The sequence below is a fragment of the Oryctolagus cuniculus genome, chromosome 7, assembly GCF_051225735.1.
Source record: "Oryctolagus cuniculus isolate XC-2025 breed Fujian yellow rabbit chromosome 7, ASM5122573v1, whole genome shotgun sequence".
Taxonomy (NCBI): Eukaryota; Metazoa; Chordata; class Mammalia; order Lagomorpha; family Leporidae; genus Oryctolagus; species Oryctolagus cuniculus.
Window position 1 is genome coordinate 140607124 of NC_142873.1, and position 14021 is coordinate 140621144.

Consider the following 14021-nt stretch of genomic DNA (forward strand, 5'->3'; position numbering starts at 1 on the left):
CCGCTGTGCCACAAAGCTGGCCCTGATTTTTTTTTGAAAATTAGAAAAAAACAGGTGGCTGGCGTTGTCAAGTAATGGATTAAGCCACTGCCTGCACTCCGGCATCCCCTATGAGTGCTGGTTCGAGTCTCAGCTGCCCCACTTCCAATCCAGCTCCCTGCTAATGGCCTGGGAAAGCAGCAGAAGATGGCCCAAGTGCTTGCGTCTCTGCCCCCACATGGGAGACTCTGATGAAGTTCCTGGTTTTGGCCTGGCCCAGCCCTGGCCGTTGAGGCCATTTGGGGAGTGAATCACAGATGGAAGATATCTCTCTAACTCTGCCTTTCAAACAGATCGTTTAAAAAAAAAAACAAAACAGAGACATTCACAAACTCCACGTACATTTTTACACTCAACAATAGCCTCACAAGGACACACATCAGTCCTGCACACACAGCTGCTCCTGCATACAGGATAACACACACACACACACACACACAGTCACAGCCCTGTGCACCAGGGATATCGGCCAAGACACACAACGTCTTGCCCACGGACCTGATCAAACCTGTCCTCCACCCCGCACTCAGCCAGTGCTGATTGTGCACACCTTGCAACATGCAGCGACACAGGTGGCTGCCACCGTCAGGTAGCACACAGTTCCCCGCACCCACCCCGCGCCACCCCCTCCCTCCAGCCCGCCTGGCTCGGCTCCATCTCCCCGCCCACTTCCCACCGTCCCCCGGGGCCTCCCTCCGGAGGGAGCCAGAGGCCGGGGCGGGGCTCGCCCTGCTGACGTGGCAACGCTGCTCACCTGCAGCCAGGCCACTCCCCCTGCCGGGAAACGCTTAAAGGAGCAGACTCTCAGGTGCTGAGCTCGCTGGGGCTGAGCCTTGTTTCTCAGGTGGAGAAAGCGAGGCCCAGGAGGGATCAGGTGTGAGCAGGACCTGAATCCAGGACTCTGCTGTCAGGGGCTGAGTGGGGAGGAGGTGCTCATGCTGGGAACAGGGCCTCCTGGGTCCACCACCTCCCCCAGGCCTGCTTTGGCTGGCTGCTCCCACTCCCTGTCCCAATCTCCCCAACAAGCGTTCCCCCCACCCTCTAGCAGTCCTTGTCCCAGGCCCAGCCAGGAAGCTGGGTGTCCCCTGCCCAGCTCTCTCCCAAAGCTGGGAGGGGGACCTCCAGCTCTGCTGCTTCCCCGCCTGCTGTGTGACTTGGGCAGGTCGCTCCCCTTCTCTGGGCCTCCCTGTCCTTATCTCTACCTGGAGTGAAGCTCACACCTGCCTCCCAGATGGGCGAGAATTAAATGACATAATCGAGGCAGAGCGCTGCAGGCCCAGGCCCAGGGAGTCTGGACTGGTTTGATGAGTGGATGTGTGGAGCCAGGCACCCCCGCCCCAGCCTCTCTGATCTTGTCACCCTGTGGAGGACCCTGTAGGACCCAAGCACAGTGAGCTGTGCTGCTCTTCCCAAAGCCCCAGCAGCCCAGCTCAGCCTTGGCCATTGCATCAAGGTGGGAGGGGCGTCCAGCGGGTGTCCCCAGTGCAGGGGATCAGGGAGACATGGCCACGCCCATAGGAGCTGCAGTCTGACCTGGAGAGCTGGCTTAGCTCTGGGGCTCTGTCTCTCTCTCCTCTGTCCTTGGGGCTCCCTGCCCTGTGTGCCCTCAGGGCTCCAAGTCTGGTGTGGGGGCAGCTGGATCCAGGAGCTTCTGGGCTGGAGAGGGAGACTCTCCCGGCCTGGCCCGCCACGGGTGAATTCGGCTTTTGGCATGTGTCTGCCACGTGACCGCCACCATGCGTGTGTGCGCACGCCTGTGTGTTGCCGTTGCTGTGACTGTGTGCAGCTGAGGCTGTCGAGAGGGCCCGGGGGCAGACTCAGGTTGTTCCTGTCTTAGTTTGCTTGCGGGTGCTGGAACTGAGTGCCACAGACCTAGTAATCAAAATGAACAGAGGGGAGTGGGTGTTGTGGTGCAGTGGATTAAGCCGCAGTCTGTAGCACTGGCATGCAGTACGCTGCTCCACTTCCCATCCAGGTTCCTGCTGATGCACCTGGGAAGGCAGTGGAAGGCGGTCCAAGTGCTTGGGAGACCTGGATAGAGTTCTTGGCTTCTGCCTGGCCCATCCCTAGCTGTGGCAGCCGTTCGGAGACTGAATCGGTGAATGGAAGATCCCCCCCCCCTTACTTTACTTTTCAAATATAAACAAATCAATATTTAAAATATAAAATAAAATGAACAGAGGTTTATTTAGCTCAGCGCTCAGGAGGCCCTCCTAACAGTAGAGGACATCACTTGGTGAGACAAAGCAGACCTGCAGCTGCAGTCTCTCTCTCTCTTCCTCTCTCTCTCTCTTTTAAATTATTTTATTTTATTTATTTGAGTCAGAATTACAGAGTGAGAAGGAGAGACAGAGAGATCTTTCATCCACTGGTGTACTCCACAAATGGCCACAAACGTCAGGGCCGGGCCAGGCCAAAGCCAGGAGCCAGGAGCTTCTTCTAAGTCTCCCACGTGGGCGCAGGGGTCCAAGCACCTGGGCCATCTTCCACCGCTTTCTCAGGCCATAGCAGAGAGCTGGATCAGAAGTAGAGCAACCGGGACTCGAACGGTGCCCTTATGGGATGCTGGCGCCACAGGTGGCAGCTTTACCCACTACGCCACAGTGCTGGCCCCTAATGTCAACTGGGGGTTCCGCCCTCATGACATCATCGAATCCTGATTAACCCCCCAAAGCCACCCCCAAATACCACTCACACATGAATCGACGGGTCAAGTTTGCAACACAGGAACTTCTGGGGGACAAAGGCAAACCACAGCGGCATGACCACTCGTTTACTGGATATGCATTTACTGACTGTGCGCTCTGCTCCAGTTCCCGGGCTGGGGCCTGGGCACACACGGAGCCCACAGTGGGTGGGCTTCCTGCTCCCAGCGCTATTGCCAGGCAACATGCAGTTCTGTGTCCTGGGTAAGAAGAGGAAAGGGTGCTCCAGACAGAGGCTCCTGCAAAGGCCGGGAACCCGGGAAGGTTGCTGCGTGGGGTTTCGGAAGAGGGAGGCAGACACAGGACGGGGCATTGCTGCAGTCTGCTCTGGTGGGAACAGGCAGACGAAGATGGCTGGCCTGAGCCTGCATGTGGGGCTGGGGGTGGGGGCAGCGCCCAGAGGAGGCTGAGGGTCCGAAGGTAAAGGAGAATTGCAGGGAGCAGTGGGCAGACTGGGACTGAGCTCCGGGACTGGCCTCTGGCCTGAGGCCCGGGGAGCCTGGGAAGGCCCCCAGTGCAGGAGGAGTGAACCAGCGACGCCTGGCAGAGCGGGGGCGCGCACTTCCCAAGCTGCCCTCCAAGGAGCCTGCCAGGAACTTGCTAATTCTTCTCAAGAAGTGTATTTTAAGTATGTCTTCTATTTTTTAATCTGAAGCAGACAAGAGAAGAGAGAGAAACTGCCATCCACAGGCTCACTCCCCAAATGCCTGCAACTCCCCACGGGGGAACGTCATCCTGGTCTCCCACGGGGTGGCAGGGACCCAGTTTACTGAGCCATCGTCCACTGCCTGCCAGGATGCACGTTTGCAGGGAGCTGAGCTCAGGAGCAGAGGTAGGGATCAGAGCCAGGTGCTCCAATGTGGGACATGGGGTTCGTCAACCACTGCCCCAATAAGTGTATTTTAAGATTTATTTATTTATTTGAAAGGCAGAGTGACAGAGAGAGACACAGAGAGGTCTTTCATCCACTGATTCACTCCCCAAATGGCCACAACCGTCAGAGCTGGATTGATCTGAAACCTGGAGCCAGGAGCTGCTTCTGGGTCTCCCAAGTGGATGCAGGGCCCAACACTTGGACCATCTTCCACTGCTCTCCCAGGCCATACCAGAGAGCTGGATGGGAAGTGGAGCAGCTGGGATTCGAACCGGTGCTCATATGGGATGCCGGCACTGCAGGCAGCTGCCTACCCCCTCACTCCCCACCTCCCCACTACGCCATAGCGCCAGCCCCTCAGTAAGTGTATTTTTATATTTCCCATTTTAAAGCTGGGGAAAACTGCTCAGAGGCACGGTGTAGGTGGGGGGTTCTGGGTCTAAGGCCCGGTTCCCCCTGAGCCTCCCAGCACCCGAAGGCGCTTGTCCATCGGTAACAGCCGGCAACAGCCGGTTACTGGTGAATCTGGTGCTGTGACCACTACTGTTGATCAATGAGCAAGAACCTCCGTGATGGAGCTCGGACTAGACCGTCCCGCTGTCCACGCGCCCTCGGTCCTGAAAACAGAGCCCGGGCGGCCCCGCGCGGCTGCGCAGGGAACTACAATCACAGGGGCGCGGCGGCGCAGCGGCGGCGCCCCCAGGAGGCGGCGCTCGGCATTGCTGGAGAGCCCCGCGTCGGGAGGGGCGGCGGGGGCGCGGCGTCCTGGGCCCTGATGGCCAGACCCGGGGGGAGGCCGGCGACCCCCAGAGAGCGACCGCGGTGGGCGGGAGGTAATAGCACTTGTCAAGTGCCTCTTGTCTCCTGGGCAAGGCTCTGGGCGTTTCTTCCGTGTGTGCTCAGTTCCCAGAGCATAATCTGAGGTTCAGGGAGATTGAGTCATTAGCTCTGGGATAGAAACACAAAAAGTCTGTGCATTCCTGGGCCCCTCGGGAGTCAGTCTGAGCGGGCAGAGGACCCTAAATGGCCGTAATGAAGGCCAGGAGCCTGGAACTACATCTGGGTCTCCCACGTGGGTGGTGGGTGGCAAGGGCCCAAGTGCTTGAGCAGGGAGTAGGACAGGTGGAACTCGAACTGGGACCCAGCCAGGACTTGAACCGGCACCCATGTGGGATGCTAGTGTCACAAGCAGCCACTTAAGCTGCTGTTCCACAATGCTGAAGCCCCCTCCCACCCAAGTCATTTTGACAACGCAGATATAAGGCCTGGCTTGTCATGGAGCACGGGCTGGTGCTGGAGACAGCCGCTCAGAGGTCCTTGTCTTCAGTAAGAAAGAACTCAGGGGCTGACGCTGTGGCACAGCAGGTTAAAGACCCGGCCTGCAGCGCCGGCATCCCGTATGGGCGCCGGTTTGAGTCCTGGCTGCTCCACTTCCGATCCAGCTCCCTGCTAATGCTTCTGGGAAAGCAGCGGAGGACGGCCCAAGTCCTTGGGCCCCTGCACACGTGTGGGAGGCCCGGAAGAAGCTCCTGGCTCCTGGCTTTGGACTGGCTCAGCCCTGGCTGTTGTGGCCATTTGGGGAGTGAACCACAGGATGGAAGACTCTCTCTGTCTCTACCTCTCTCTATAACTCTGTATTTCAAATAAATAAAACAAATCTGGAAGGGAGGGAGGGAGGGAGGGAGGAAGGAAGGAAGGAAGGAAGGAAGGAAGGAAGGAAGGAAGGAAGGAAAGAACTAACTCAGATCTGAGACAGAGTAGCAGCAAGCGTGCTGGGCGAGTTTAATGAGTTTAATGAGAGTGCAGCCAGTCCAGAGCGTTTATGGCCTTGGGAATGGGCCCTGTATTTCTCCTCCTCCTCCTCGGGGATATCTACGGCTGGGCATGGAATTCCTGACGTTCTTTCCAGGACTTTATCAGCAGTGTTCCTGCACCTAAAAGCCCCCTTGGAGCAGGGTGGGGAGGATTCCTCCAAGCTGCCCTCTGGAGCGGGCTGGGACCCACCACTGGAGGTTATGCCCAGGTTATGCCGCTCTGCTTCCAAGGCATGCTTCTGCCTCTCCTTTACCCTCCCTCACGCACGTAGGCTAATCTCTACCTTGCCATCTAATAGGAAGGGCTCAAAAAAACAGTTAATGTCATTTACTCATTTGGCCATCGTTTATTGAGAACGCAGGGTTAGGGTTACAGCCATGAAAAGGTCCAGATATTGTTCTTGCTTTAATGATTTACTGTCTTTGTGTCCCTAGCATTTAGAACACTGTCTGGCTTAATAAACATTGGAATGAATGAATGAGTGAAGACTTATGCTGCCATCAGCCGGCTTCTGGTTGCAGTTTAGGAGAGAGTCAGAAGGAGAAAGGAGAGTTTAAGAAATAGAATCTGTGGCCTGCGCCACGGCTCAATAGGCTAATCTTCCACCTAGCGGCGCCGGCACACCGGGTTCTAGTCCCGGTCGGGGCGCCGGATTCTGTCCCGGTTGCCTCTCTTCCAGGCCAGCTCTCTGCTGTGGCCCGGGAAGGCAGTGGAGGATGGCTCAAGTCCTTGGGCTCCACACCCCATGGGAGACCAGGAGAAGCACCTGGCTCCTGCCTTTGGATCAGCGTGGTGCGCCAGCCGCAGCGCGCCAGCCGCGGCGGCCATTGGAGGGTGAACCAATGGCAAAAAGGAAGACCTTTCTCTCTGTCTCTCTCTCTCACTATGCACTCTGCCTGTCCAAAAAAAAAAAAAAAAAAAAAAAGGGGGCCAGTGCTGTGGCGCAGTGGGGTAAGTTGCTGCCTGAGATACCAGCATCCCATGTGAGTGCTGGTTTGAGTCCTGGCTGCTCCACTTCTGATCCAGCTCTCTGCTAATGCACCTGGGAAAGCAGCGGAGGACGGCCCAAGTGCTTGGGCCTCTGCAACCACGTGGGAGACCCAGATGTGGGAGTTCCTGGCTCCTGGCTTCAGCCTGGCCCAGCCCTGGCTGTTGCTGCCATTTGGGGAGTGAACCAGCAGATGGAAGACCCCTCTCTCTCTCTCTCTCTCTCTCTCTCTGGCTCTTTCAAATAAATAAATAATTCTTGAAAAACTAGTAGAAGTCGCTCTTTCTTTGGTGTTTGGGTGAATGTTTTTGTGATTAGCTCATCCTTAGAGTAAACATGCGATGTAAAAAATGTCCAGTTTTGCAGAGGAGAAAACAGCGACTTCCGGAACGGCACACAGCGAGGAGGTGTGTGCCGAAGCTCTGGCTCTGGCCCGTCATTCCCAAAGCTTGCATTGCACCCTGGCTCCCTGGGCCCCTCCAGGCATCTCCAGGCATCGCTGTGCCTCCTCCCCGCCTCTAGGTGTTTTGCTGGTACAAAACAACTGAGTGGCTTGGCTCGCCTGCATCCTGATAACAGGAAACGTGCTAGACACCTTCCTGTCCACTCACTCCAGGGTGGAGCGTCATAGCTGACAGCTTTTCAGTCTTGTGAGGAGGAGCTGCACCCCTGGGTGCCAGCCGCCCACTTCGCTGGCAAGGAACTGAGGTTGAGAGAGCATGGCTTCCCCTGGCCATTTGCATGTGCTCTGGGGCATGGTGGGAGGCAATGCCCGGGCTCTGCCTCCCCACTGCCCTGCTCATTGCTCTGCCACCGCCCCAATTCCGCCCCCCACTCCTGTGCCCTCACAGCACCCCTTTACCCCTTCCCCCGACCCAGGTCATTACAGGCTTAAGACTGAGTAGGGGGGCAGTGCTGTGGTGTAGCAGGTACAGCCACCGCCTGCAGTGCCAGCATCCCATATGGGCACTGGTTTGAGTGCTGGCTGCTCCACTTCTGATCCAGCTCTCTGCTGTGGCCTGGGAAAGCAGTAGAAGATGGTTCAAGTCCTTGGGCCCCTGCACCTGCGTGGGAGACCTGAAAGAAGCTCCTGGCTCCTGGCTTCGGATCGGTGCAGCTCTGGCCGTAGCGGCCATTCGGGAAGTGAACCACAGGATGAAAGACTTCTCTCTGCCTCTGCCTCTCTGTAACTCTGCCTTTCAAATAAGTAAATCTCAAAAAAAAAAAAAAAAAAAAAAAAAAAAAAAAAAGACTGAGTAAGGTGGGCTGAGGGGTTCCTCTGGTTTTCCATCCCCTGGTTTGCTCCCTAAATGACTGCAATGGCTGGAGCTGGGCTGATCCGAAGCCAGGAGCTTTATCTGGGTCTCCCACATGGGTGCAGGGGCCCAAGCACTGAGACCATCTTCTACTGATTTCCCAGGATATTAGCAGAGAGCTGAATGGGAAGTGGAACAGCCGGGATTCAAACCACTGCCCATATGGGATGCCAGTGCTGCAGGCAGAGGCTTAACCTACTGCACCACAGCAGCAGCCCCTAGGGAGGGAGTTTTACTAAGGAAACTGACAGGGTCTGTACCCATGGGTGCAGGGCACCTGACCAACAGGAGCTAAATCTTCATTAGAGAGACCCAGTAACCGCCAGAGGCAGGCATAATAAGTAAATATTCACATCCCGTTCTCCCACTCCAGTCTCCTGCGGAGGTCTCCTGTTGGCCACACCCCACCTGAAGCCAGAAGGCCAGGTGTTCCCTCGGTGAGCCTGTCACCAAGGTCAGCTTTCTCTCTTCTTCCCCATTTGGCTTTGTGGGGAGGCTGACGGCGTGGCTGCCCTTGGCCTTGAACGTGCACCTGTGCCTTTCTCAACCTTCCAGTGCAGGTTCTTTTGTCCAAGAGGCTGTCACAAGCTCAGAGCTGAGCTCTCTGGCCCCAGCTTCCCTGGTTCTCCATGCTGATCACGGCACTCAGCCCAGCGATCTGGCATCATTCTCGGCCCAGGCCTCTCCACCCCAGGAGACCGTTCTAGCCTTCTCTACAATGAAAGCTTCTTGCAGGCCTGGGCCAAATAAGGCCATTTGCTCTGACACAGGCCTGGCACAGACCCAGCACCAGTGCTTGCCAAGTGAACTGAGTCCTGTACCTCGCTTAGCTCATCCTGCCTGGGAGAAGACACCATCTGGGCACATGCGTGGTTGTGCTCCCTACACCCACTGGGCCTGCCTGGTGGTGAGCAGCCCAAGCCTGCCGCCCAGGCGGCATCAACTGTTGCCTGAATCTGCCCTGGTAGGACCCTCCTTCCTTCCTTCCTTCAACGATTTTCCCCATGTGCCAGGCGCTGCTGCTCCTGGGATCCCAGCAGTGACACACACACACACACACACACACACACACACTCCCTGCTCCTGTAGGGCTTCCATCCCGGTGGGGAAAACTGAGAAGGAAGGAATTGAAAATGAACAATTGTGTGGCAGAAGATTTCTGTACAAAGACACAGGTGAGGAGACAGAAAGGAAACAAACAGATGGGGCAGGGATTGTGGTGCAGGGGGTCAAGCTGTGGCTCGGGACACCAGCATCTCCTATCAGAGTGCCCGCTGGAGTCTTGGCTACTCCCTGCTTTGGTTCCAATGTCCTGCTCACGCTCTTGCGAGGCAGCAGACAATGGCCCAAGTACTGGGGTCCCTGCCACCCATGTGGGAGACTCAGATGGGGTTCTTGGCTCCTTGCTTTGGCCTGGCCCAGATCCGGCTGTTGGGCCATTTGGGGAGTGAACCAGTGGACAGAAGATCTCTCTCCCTGTTTCTCCGTAACTCTGCCTAAAAAAAAAAAAAAGTGCTGGCACTGTGGCGCAGCAGGTTAACGCCCTGGCTTGAAGCCCTGGCATCCCTTATGGGCGCCAGTTCTAGTCCCGGCTACTCCTCTTTGATCCAGCTCTCTGCTATGACCTGGAAAAGCAGTAGAAGATGACCCAAGTCCTTAGGCCCCTGCACCCGCATGGGAGACCTAGAGGAGGCTCCTGGCTCCTGGCTTCAGATTGGCCCAGCTCCAGCTGTTGTGGCCATCTGGAGAGTGAACCATTGGATGGAAGACCCCTCTCTCTGCCTCTCCTCTCTCTGTAACTCTGACTTTCAAACAAATAAAAACATCTTTAAAAAAATGTATTTATTTGAAAGTGACATGGGTGGCAGGGGCCCAAGCATTTGGCCATCTCTGCTGCATACACCCCCTACCCCCCGCCCCAGCCCCAGGTTCATTCACTGGGAGCTGGATCTGAAGTAGGGCAGCCTGGACTCAAACCTGCGTTTATATGGGCTGACGGCATCACAGGCAGTGGCTTAACCTGCTGCACCACAATGTCAGATCCCGCACTCTGCCTTTTGAATAAAGAAATGCATCTTTCAAAACAAAAAGAGCAAACAGGTGGACACTGAGGGCAGGGGCCGGCTGAACGGATGGCGCAAGTTGAGAGCTGAAGGAGGGAGAGGAGAAGCAGGCACAGGAGGAGCTGGGATAGGTGCTCCAGGCTCAGCCAACAGTGAGAACAATGGCCCAGAAATGGAAGAGTGTCCGGGACCCTGGGAGACTCCGTGTCTGGGCCAAGAAGAGAGGTGCTGGGGGGCAGGCAGGCAGCCCTGGGGAACTGCCCGGGGTCAGCTCCTGGGCCACGCTGCAGGGGCCGGGATGACCCTGCCAAAGGCCATCCGTGCTGCCCGTTGCCTGGCATCAGCAGCAAACAGTGCCCTGGCAGGCCTGGCCCTGCTCCCTCCGCGCCCCTCTGACTGGCACCAGTTATCAGGCAGCCAGCAGCTGGGGCGCTGCCAACCTCCTCCCCGGGAATAGTTCAGGCCTAAGTCAGAAAATGACCAGCAGCCTTGGAAACCCGGCTTTTTCTCGTGCATGCCTTACAAGGGTGTGCTGGGCCGCCCGGAGGGGTTAGGGATAGAGCTATACAGCCGCAGCACGTGCACACTCAGACACACGCCGATGAATGAACCCCGGCACGGACCCCGGTCACACACACACAGGACACGCACACAGCTGCTGGGGCGCACCAACCCGCCCCCTGCTGCGACAACCACACACATCGGCCCCCAGGCAGGGCACCCAATCTCCAACACACGTGACGTGCGTGTCACTGGTCACTATAGCCCCTCCCCCCCGCAGGCCCAGTCCCTGGGACCCAGCAGTCGCAAATCCACATGCCCACCACAAAAGGCCGGGTCCCCCCAGAGTCACACATGGGCATACAACCCCCTAGGCTTGCCCTCCACACACCAGACTCGAAACCATGGACACACCTTCCTGGCACAGCTGCCCCCAAGCCCACCCCATGCCACACAACGGCAGGAGTACCCTACCCCCACCCCATACTCCAGGCCTTTGATGAAACACCAGGATCCAGGCCCTCCCGCGTTCTTCTCGACTGAGGCAAGGACCACCCGGGACCCAAGGGCGCTAAGTGGAAAACATGAATCAGCTGGGAGGACGCCAGGGGCCCAGGTCCGGGAGGGAGGGAGGGCCGGCAGCTTCGCACTTGAGGACTGGTTTGACCCTGACCGTGGGGCCGAGGGGTTTTGCCTGGCAGCTGGAAGAAGCCCAGTTGAGGGGGGTGACAGGTGGACCTCAGGGAGAGGCCCCAGGGAACCTCACTGGGTGGGGCAGCAGAACTCCAGCTTGCAGGCTTAACTCCCTGGGCCATCCTCCCAGTCCTTCCGGAAACCCAGCCACGGGGCCCCAGGCCCCAGGCTGTCCCCAGGCACTCGGGGTGTGGCCGCTAACCCCCCACCGCCCGCGCCACGGCGCCCGCCCGCGCCCTGCCCCACCCCTCCGCGACAGCTGCGGGCACAGCGGCACAGCGCTCCTCCGGGCGCCGCCGGGAGCGTGGCCGCGCGCCAGGCCCCTGCGCGGTGCACTGGCGGGGGTCGGAAGGCGCCGACCCTGCCAATCACTTGCGACCTGTGTGCGTGTGTTGAAGGGGGTGCTGGGTGCTGGATACCTACAGATCCCCGGCCCGAGCCCTCTCCCCGTGCTGGGCCGTGGAAGGGCTCTCCGGAGATTGCACGGCCCCCTCCCTCGTCCCCGCAACCAGGACCCCGGGAAGGGAAAGGCGGGGAGGAGGAAGGTGCGGGGAGGTTCGGGGCTGGCCAGTTTTGGAGGCGCCACTAAGCGCCCCCCACCCATCCCGGGCGGGGAGGGAAGGGGCGGCCTCTCCCCGCCCCCAGGGCCGTGCGGCCGCTCCCCCTCTTCCCCCCCGCGAGCAGGAGCCCGGGCCAAGTGGGCGCGCCCGGCCTGGGGCCGGCGGGATCCGGTGTCGGCTGCAGCTGGCAGTGCGGCTGGCGCGGGCGCCGGGCGAGTGCCGCGGGGCCCGCTATTAATAACGCGGCCGCCCAGCTCGGGGTCGCGCAGCCATGGCCAGCCCGGAGCTGCCGCGCGGCGGGGATGGCGCCGCCCAGGCCGCGAGGTAGGACCGTCCGGGACCCGCGTCGCCGGCCCTGCGGGGAGGGGGTGCGGGGCGCGCCGCGGGCCCCCTTCGCCTGCCTGTGGGGTGGTGGTCCCGCCAGGGTGGGGCGTGGGGCGGAGCCACCCGCAGCCGGGAGCCGGAGAGTAGAGGTCGGGGTCCTAGCGCCTCCGCCCACGCGGGGCGTCCTTGTCCCTCCCCCTCCTACGGGATGCGTGAGAATTAACCCTTTCGTGCCAGTGGCCGGCACTGCTCACCTGCCGGGTGGCCTGCAGACACTCACGACTCGGTTCCCTTTGCCCCCTCACGCCAAACGTGCCGGGTGCGGAGGTCTCCAGTGGCCGGCTTCGCCATGTAGGACACTTGGCGCAAGGCTGGGCATCTGCCAGCTTCAGATTCAGTCTGCCCAGGCAGCTTGTGGTCCCAGCTGCCCCCGGGCTGGGGTGGAGGGGGGTCTGCCGTCTCAGCCCAGCCGCAGGAAACCCTCCAATCTATCCAGCCTCAGTTTACCCGGCTCAGGGGGTTGGGGGAGAGTGGGGAGTTTTTCTGTCTTCAGATCAGGCTGGGGCCCTGGGAGCTCCTGGTGTGCCAAGAGGTGGCAGAGCAAAGACCCGGTGACACCCAGTCACTGTCACCCAAGGGGACAGGGCCCAGCACAGTTACATGTGCGCTCACTCACCCCTACTGCTGTAGGCCAGACAGGTAGACACAGGCAGACACAGCCCCACCACAGTCCTGGTGGGCAGCTTGGGGACAGGGACTGAGTAGCAGCGGTGGGGCCTTGGGGAGCCTGGGGTGAGGAGCCCCAGCGACACTGGCTCTGTCTCCCCTGGGCAGCTGTGGGGCGGGGGGGCAGCCTCCAGCAGCACCTGACACCTTGGGTGGCTGACGCAGGCTGTGTGGTAGCCGCCCAGGACACCCGGCTTCCACTTCCAGCTTTGCCGTTTGACCTTGGGCCAGTTTCCACCTTGGAGCGCCTTGGGTTTCTGCCTGCCTGCCTGTTACAGACCCCCCACCCCGGGGGAATAGGGGACGAGGGAGTCGCACACTTGTCTTCAGCAGGGTCGCTGGCACGGAGACAGACGCCTGTACTTGTGAAATGCGGAGGGCTGAGTGCAAGACCAGCTGCGTTCACGGTGCCCGGGGAGGGAGATGGCGCCTGGGAAACACTGCACAGCGGAGGGCATTTGAGCGAGGCTTCAGGAAGTGTAGGAACTGTTAAAGAACACATATTCTGACCGCTGTGTGCCAAGCCGTGTGAAGTTTAATTCTTTATTTTTTAAAAGATGGATTTATTTGGGGGCCAGTGCTGTGGCGTAGTGGGTAAAGCTGCCGCCCTCTAACATCCCATATGGGTGCTGGTTCGAGTCCCAGCCGCTCCACTTCTGATCCAGCTCTCTGCTGTGGCCTGGGAAAGCAGTAGAAGATGGCCCAAGTCCTTGGGCCCCTGCACCCGTGTGGGAGACCTGGAGGAAGCTCCTGGCTCCTGGCTTTGCTCTGTTCCAGCCCTGGCCATTTTGGCCATTTGGGGAGCGAACCAGCAGATGGAAGATCTCTCTCTGTCTCACCATCTCGGTAACTCTGCCTTTCAAGTAAATCTTAAAACTGAAAGATGTATTTATTTGTTTGAGAAACAGAGGGAGAGAGAGAGATTTTTCATTTGCTGGTTCACTCCCCAGATGGCCAGAGTGGCAGGAAGGCAGGAGCCTGGAATTGCATCTGGGTCTCCTATGTGAGTGGCAGGGCCCAGGTACTTGAGCCACTTTCCACTGCTTTCCCAGGCGCATTAGCAGGAAGCTTGGATCGGCAGTGGAGCAGCCTGGGCTGGAACTGGCGCTCCTGTAGGATGCCAGTGTCACAGGTGGCTGCCTGGTCTGCTGCTCCGTGACACTGGCTCCACTAGCTGTGTGTTGTGTGCCCTAATTCCCTCTTAGGTCTCACCCCTACCCTAGCACAGTGGCAAACACTGCCAGGCATCCCCAGGCTCCCCGACCAACACGGCCTCCAGACCCCCGTGTGAGTTCTTTACTCTGTGCTTTGCCTTCCTCATCTGTAAAGCGGGGATATGAGATGAGCCTGGGACCCGTGTCGTGGCGCAGTGGGTGAAGCTGCTGCTTGCAACGCCATCGTCCCGTATTGAAGCGCC

The 14021-nt window shown here is 59.0% G+C and overlaps 1 protein-coding gene and 1 long non-coding RNA gene across 4 annotated transcripts in view; one reads left to right on the forward strand and one right to left on the reverse strand.

The window, feature by feature from the left end:
* LOC138850688 (uncharacterized) overlaps nt 1-12863 on the reverse strand; it is a 32403-nt gene extending 19540 nt beyond the window's left edge. Inside the window, exons 1-2 of one of the 3 annotated variants that reach the window (XR_016211155.1) lie at nt 12133-12863; nt 1573-1911 (exon numbers count right to left, since the gene is read on the reverse strand). This is a non-coding gene — a long non-coding RNA (uncharacterized LOC138850688). The remainder of the gene's footprint in view (nt 1-1572; nt 1912-12132) is intronic. The other 2 variants (XR_016211156.1, XR_011390800.2) reach the window with 2 other exon arrangements.
* The window catches only part of SYNC (syncoilin, intermediate filament protein), a 28825-nt gene continuing 26502 nt past the window's right edge, over nt 11699-14021 (forward strand). Inside the window, 1 exon segment of the mRNA XM_051832114.3 lies at nt 11699-11878. Within this exon segment, the coding sequence (XP_051688074.3) occupies nt 11826-11878 (53 nt within the window). The 5' untranslated portion in view covers nt 11699-11825.